Below are 7,467 nucleotides of genomic sequence, written 5' to 3'. Positions count from 1 at the left end.
CTAGAGTAAAATTACAGGTATTTACTATTCCAGATACACAGAAAGCAGCAGATGTGATTCATTTGAGATAAGACGGATTAATTTACTTTAAAAAAATGGCAGCTTAAAGTTATGACACAATTCAAGAACAAAAAATAGGACAGCTAAAAGGATTTCCAGTTTTTTCTCTGGAAAACATAGTCATACTAACAGCTTTCATTTTATACAGAATGAGCTGGTGTTGACAACTTTACAATATAATAAGTGTCTTCCATTTTTTTCCAGGCACTTTTCTGGCCCTATAAAATCTGACTCTGTTTTATAAGTGAAACTATTATAGGCACTTCCCATATCTAAAATATTTAAATAAATCATAAAAGTAAAGCATTACAATTCTCGAGATAGTTACTTGCATTTCTAAATTGAGTCTAGATGGGTTTGTTTCTCAGATTGTCTCCAATTGGCGATAAGCACCAAGTACATCTCTCATTGCAACAGACATCCCATATTCCAGAAAAAAAGTGTACTGCATTGCATTTAAAAAAAAAACAGCTCTAAAAGATTATCATTAGCATAATTTAACTGCAGTGAAACCATCACAAAGCACTTAAGACTACCCATAAACGAGCACCATTTTATTTACCCAGTTCTGAATGCAAGAATGAATTACTTCAGCCTACATTATTAATACCACAATCATGAAGGAACACGGTGGACCAGACAGTGCAATGTGTGGTAAGAAGACATCAGCATTGTTTGAAAAATACATACCTGTGCACATTTATACACATAGATTCACACATATAATATGATGTATTAGGTAGAACATACTAAAGTTTGCACATGATTGATAAAATGAAGCTGAAACGGTGTGTCCAAATAAACTAGGGATTCAATGGCTCCATGAGGGAGACAAGTCAATGGTGGGTTGCATCCACATCTTAAGGAACAGAACAAAATAACCTTCTTAATTTCAACTGTCATCTGACATGCTGCCCTGTGAAAAGCGTAGAGGTTGGTACATATCTGGCACCTGTTTTAAACCTTAACATGAGCTTCTCAGAAATAATCAAAGGCAATTTGAATAGTGAGAAAGTTGGCATGGCCTTCCACCTTCCTTTCTATCTTGTGTCTCAGGAGAGGATTTTAGCCTTCAGCCCCAAGAAGGTTGGTCTGCCACACTCCTTAACCATTAGACCACACCAGTTCCCTTCATTCCCACTAATCTAAAAAAAAAAAAATAAAAAATACACAACATATCTCCTGAATTCAAAAGTATGCATTAAAAAGTGCACTCACACCCAGTCTCTTACAGTGGACTGGCTACTATGGGAAAGCTGAAACCTATAGAGCTAAGTACATGATCTCTTTAGTAGACCACTATCTAAGGATTCTCCCAAACATGAATATCCCAGAGCAGAGTGCAATATAAAAGCCAATAATGAGTAAGGTGTGAAATGCCTAAAAAAATACCTAAAAAAAAGTTCTTTGGTCCAAAACAATAATACACCTGCCACAAAAGATGGGTGTCTGTATTAGTACAATACAGGATCAGGCTTTTGTTTGCTCTCTGTCCCCAGCTCAATAGATCTTGTGCTAAATATCTCACCAACAGAAAATTGAATTCTTTCAAATTGCAAAACATCCTGACTGAGCCCTGCAAAATGACAAACCAAACCATGGCTAAGGTTTGCCCATGTGTTCTACTTGCCTCAGATGTCAGCTATAAGCATCCCTTTGCCTCAGAGGCAAGCTGGCTGTCACCTCAGGTAGCAGTATTTTGGATTGCATTCAGTCCTAACTCTTCCTGGGCAACAGATAAAGAGCCTAAATGTCTACCTTAGGACTCCAGGTTCCTTTGCAAGGGCGAGTACTTAAAGGTTTGATGTGCCGCCCAAGCTCTTAATTGGATCCAACCCTGTAATTTGTTCCATAACAGCATGACCCAGCAGGATTATTTACAGCAAAGCATATAAGCAAATGCCAAAGAAGTTGCAATGCAGCAGTACAAAGTTGTCGTATTGATTGTATAAATTGCCTCATTCAACAGCCTCAGACTGACTATGAATATTTCAGTGTTGTACATCTCTTCAGTTTCACATCTAATGTGTTTCTTGAGTAAACAAGCGATGCTTGGGAAAGCCTTCCTCCCGTATAAACAAAGACAGGCATGGGTCCCCAAAGAAAGTTCAGCAACAATCAATCGGGGATTTTAAAATAACTGAGGCATAATGGGACACTCTTATAAAACACGTCTTCAAAATAATCCTGTAATAGCCTGATGGGTTTATTCCACCGAATTTAAAGGAGGTAATTATTTTCAAAACAAAATGCCGGTAGTACAAAACCACTGAAAATTCTGTGATACTGAAAGAAAATGAAGATTCAAAATGGCAGTGTTCAGACAGCACTGGGATTTTGTTTTGCTACTACCCTGCCCAAACAATTAAGAACCTAACAACAGGTTCCAGAAAAGCTCTAGCAAAGTGCTGCTGGATATTTCAGCATGTTTCTCTATCATTTTTAATTTTGTGTAATGGTGACACATAGTTTTGAAAGCAAATTACCAGCAAGGACCTAATTCACAGATTGTGACCGGGGATGAGACAAGCAGGTGTCCACCCCAAGAGCACACTGGAGGAACAAGGTCTTGCCTAGTAAACAAGCAAGATATGTATAACGTGCCATCTATGTGTAGCAGCTATGAGAGTGTCTCTGCCATCCAAGCAGATACCATGAGTACTATAACTGCTTTTTGAGCTGAAAGTTATTATTAGCAACCCTCTCTGCAAGGGGAGAGAAGAGGCTGTGCAGTCAGACACTAGTCCATCACGCAACCAAGTCTACACATGCTGCTGATAGCCATCTGTAACGGGAAGACAATTTTCCTCATAGACTTCCTGGCTATTTTTTTTTCCTGTTTTGGTAAAAATGTTTGTATTACAGGCAGTTAGGCCTCTCAGAACTTAAATAGAACTTAAACAGCACATTCAGACAAGTGTGGGGTATGCAATGTAAACAACTACTGAATACCATGACCACAAAGTGTGATATAGAGAAAAACATCAGGAGTGAAACATTTTAAATTAACCTCTGTTTAAGGCTTGACTTAAAGCTTGACACTGAGAGCCCAGATCATAGATCCCAATATTCAGAAACCAGCTCTGGAAATGTTTAACTGAAAAATTTTTACCTACCTCTGTCCACAGAATGGGATTTACAATACATAAAGAAAATCTAAAAACTTTGGATCACAAGCATGCTATGTAAATGCCAGCTATTCTCACCAGCACATCTGAAGCTGGCTCCACACTGTGTGAATAGCCGATTACACCTTACAAAAAAAAACCCCAACCAACCCTTACAAAGGAAACACCACTGTCAGAAAAAGAGGCGTGCTAGCATCTTGCCACCTACAGGTGAAACGCTAAAATCTTCATGCCTCAGAACCACAACTGACATTAAACATGAACAGAATCGGGACTCCAAACTTCATGCAATTTATGGAATCTTTCCCAGTTTTATTTTAATGTTGAAGCATTTTAAATGTTGGGGGTTTTTTTGGGTTTTTTTTGTTTTGTTTTTTTTTCTTATAATCAGTCCACCGGAAAAGGCTTTGCTTGGTTCCTTTTTTATGAAGAACAGCTGAAACCATTTTTTTTTTCCCTAGTCCTACACCATGCTTCTGCTAATTACCATTGATTAGGAAACAGCTTGTCAATTAACCCTGACAGGGTAATCATCAGTTTGATAGCATTGCATGTCATCCAAAAGGTAAGGAGAACTTACTGTTAGTTTCAGACAATTAGCAAGGGGCTGGCAGAGCTTACAATTGCCTAAAAGCTAAATGTTGTAGAACTGCTGCGATGAATTATTGAATCAATTAAAACACATGATTAGATGTTTGTCAGTGTATTTAAAGCTAGCAAACAAGCTTTTAGCTGTTATGGAGTAGAATCAAAAGTTAATGGAAGGAGAAGGACTAGTAGGAGGGGTTTTTTGGAGGGGTTGTGTTTAGGGGTTTTCTGTTTGTGTGTTCCTTTGGTTTTGAATTTTCTTTAAGCTTTTGGAATTTTTTCTGTTCTACTCTGCCATTAGCATTAGTTAAATATAAGTAAAAGTTAGTATTGACTTAAAGCAAAAGCATCTGATAAAGAGTAAGACTGAAAATGACTTTACTTCCAAAGTGGTTAACTTTTCTAAAAGGCAAAGAGGTTGTTATTGCTAATGCTATAATTGCAATATTGACGATTGGTGGGCAGCAGCTATTCTCCTTTTTTACATTCAGCTGTCCCTGTCATGTTGGACAGAACCTTATCTATGGGCTGGCTTTCCTAGGAGTTCCTGCACTGATCCTTCTGGTTGTTGGCTATGCCCTGAATAACCAGACTTGGAGGCTGGTTACTGGCAAAAGATCTCCTCTTCAGAAAGAGACTACACCAAACCGGTTACTGCACTGCAAACTGATTTGTTTCGTCTTGTGCAGCATCACTGGGAGAGCCCTGGTTGCTCCAGTAACGTGGCTAGCAGTCACCCTGATTAATGGCTCCTATTATGTCTGTGCCATGAGTGAGTATGTCTCCGAGCATTATTATGGAGCTAGCCCTAACGTTACTGCTAGCGAACGCAGACGGATATTGGCTGCATTTCCGTGCAGTCAGTTAGTTCCTCCAGAGCTGACCCGGGCAAGAGATGAAGTGATTCTCCTACTCCGGTACCAGTCACAAGTGAGTAACTCATTGTTTCTGTTGCCTGTAATGATGAGAACTAGAATTAATTCAGCAAATTGTTAAGATAAAACAGGATCGGTATCTTCCGCCTTGAGTGCCAAATCTGTGTGTTTTGAAGCCTACTTTGTTCCTGTTAAGTGGAACTGAAACTTAGGTATATAAATTACCATGTCTGGTTGTCCTATTTGTTACCTGTTGCTGGTATCTTGAAAAGTACCATCAAGACAAATGGAAGCTCAAGAGCCAGGGAGGGTATGAAATATCTTTGTTCAAGCTTAAGAAACATGTGACTAATGGGGCCAGGCCATAAGGGTTCCACGTGAACGAAACTAAAATCTTGGTTTGTTGATCAGACTCAATTCTAAAAGGTTACATACTGGGTAAATAATAGGGGGAATATTAAGTTGTCACTTCAGAGAAAATTGGTTTTAAATAGGCTATATTAGGCTAGGAATTAGATGGCTTATTACAATAATAGTCGTGAAGGCAAAATCCTTAACAAATTATATAAAAAAACTTCCTTAAACTTGACAGAAAGAAGCAGCTTTGCTCCATGGCTACCTCCAGTAATGTTGTGGTTTAACTCCAGCTGGCTGCTAGGACCACGCAGTCACTCATGCAGTTTTCTCCCTTCTCCCCTTGAAGCGCAGGGAGAAGAGGGAGCAAAGGATGGGAAAGAAAAAAAAAAGCCTTGTGGGTTGAGATAAAGGCAGTTTAATAGAACAGTAACAGAAAAGGAAGAATAACAACAATAATAATAATGACACAAGTTATTCTTACCACCTCTCCGAGCAGAGATTCTGGATTTCCCCCCTGGCCAAGCCCCATTTATACACTGAGCATAATGTCTATGGTACAGAATATTCCATTGGTTGTTCTGTCTATTCTCCCTCTCAGCTTCTGTGGGAAGCTGAAAAGAGTCCTTGAAAGGTAAAGACATTGCTTAGCAACAATTAAACCAATATGCATTATTGAAATTCTTTTCACAGCAATCGCTAGAAACAAAAGTAACTCTTTCCCAGCTGAAACCAGGAAAAGTAGGCAGGGACTGGGTATGATGGCAACAGACCCTTAGCAAGTTTATTTATACCTTGTTAACCTAATTATTCAGGAGAAGTAAAGATGGGGCTTTGGGCAACCTGGTCTAGTGGGAGATGTCCCTGCCCATAGCAGGTGGGATTGGAATTATATGATCTTTAAGGTCTATTCTAACCTAAACCATTCTATGATCATCCTACAGATTTTCTGATGCGCAGAAGTTACCACTGTATTTTCAGCTGTAACAGGTTTTTTCCTTTTTTTTTTTTTTTTTTTTTTTTTTTTGTAAGGTGGCTGGCTGGCTCCTGATTGCTGTGGTAGTCATCACTGTCTTCCTGTCTTACTGCCTGGCAAGCTGCTTCTCCCCACTCAGTTTTCTACATTTCAGATATTGGAGCAGCTATGTCCATAATGAGCAGGAGCTCTTTGACGAGGCGACAGAGCAACACTCCAGGCTGTATGCCATGCAGCACGTAAGGAAGTTCTTCGGCTTTGTCCCAGGGAGTGAAAACGTAAAGGAAATCCGTATCCCATCCCTCAGAGAGTGGCAAGCTATTTCTGGACTGGCTTTTCTAAAACGAGTGGATGAGGAGCACTATGACTACAGCCTCCTCCATGACTGGGCACTCAAGGAGCCTGTAAATGGAAAATACCTGAAGACTGATGAAGATCCTGTGATCAGAACGCAGCTCTGAGGGCCCAAGGCCCTACCAACACCTTTGCAGAAAAGCAGGAACGTGTTCAGCTCCTGACAGCTCAGACCTGAGCCGCTCTGGAACTTTCTGATGCTTTATTATGTTGATTATATATAAAGTACCTGAGCAAGTACATCTTGTCAATATAGTCCTTCAGTACACACATACAGACACCTTTCCTGATGGCATCTGACTTCTGTGGGATGTGATAGTCTGTGTCTGGATTAGGGTGGGCTGTTTCAAGCTGCAGCACTCTGTTTTCTAATAATTGTGCAAAAAGGATGAGTATGTACTGGGAGACAAAGTTATTACCAAATGCTTTTTTCTTTCCTCCCATTAAAAATCTTTAAAAATTAATAGCTAGACTTTGATTGGATCCTATGAGTCAGTCTATCCTGTGCAGAGCAAAAGCAGATGTCCAGCTTTCTCTCAGTAACCTCTAGCAGAAATGCCTTATTTTTCCTTTTCCGTATCTTTCCTGTATTGTGTGAATAAAATATACTGAGCTAACTACAAGGTAAATCTGTGCAGAAGAAAGATATGGGGAAACTTTAGCGACAAAGGCTAAGTCTAGATACAGTGATGAGAGAACTTTTAATTCCAGTAAGGAGATAACATGCCCAGTGAGAGACACAGGATGAAGGGGTCCAATATGTAGCAACCGCATGAACAAAGGCTTTACATGTGGAAACTTGAATTCAAGAGTATTCTGGCTGAAAGCAATAGCAAGGTTAGCCTTTTTAGATATACTTCCTTTAGATACATTGAAGTATATCTAAAAGTATATCTGTTGTTTGTGTGCTTGCCTATTGTACAAATAGCAAATCAGGATGGGAAACAAATCTCTCTCTGTGCAGTAAGGTTTGCTCTGGCTGTGCAAAACTTATAATTTAATCATATTACTGTGCCCATAAATATTACTGTGATTAAAACCAAATGAATTTAGTGAAAGGCGGCTTAACAATGTTTTTGTGTTAATGTAATGTGGTATGATGTGATGTTACTGCATCTCCTCTCCCATCTCC

The 7,467-nt window shown here is 39.3% G+C and overlaps 1 protein-coding gene across 1 annotated transcript; it reads left to right on the top strand.

Annotated features, from left to right (window-relative positions):
• The first annotated feature begins 4,148 nt into the window (after window positions 1–4,148).
• Window positions 4,149–6,535, top strand: FAM26D (family with sequence similarity 26 member D). The gene is made up of 2 exons (XM_014964507.1): window positions 4,149–4,706; window positions 6,038–6,535. Exons 1-2 carry the CDS (start codon window positions 4,149–4,151, stop codon window positions 6,440–6,442), a joined length of 963 nt encoding a protein of 320 aa, XP_014819993.1. The 3' UTR covers window positions 6,443–6,535.
• The last annotated feature ends 932 nt before the right edge of the window (window positions 6,536–7,467 follow it).

This window comes from Calidris pugnax, unplaced genomic scaffold (assembly GCF_001431845.1).
Source record: "Calidris pugnax isolate Ruff unplaced genomic scaffold, ASM143184v1 scaffold219, whole genome shotgun sequence".
Taxonomy (NCBI): Eukaryota; Metazoa; Chordata; class Aves; order Charadriiformes; family Scolopacidae; genus Calidris; species Calidris pugnax.
Note: the sequence above shows the minus strand (reverse complement) of the source record. Positions and strands in the feature narration are given on the sequence as shown.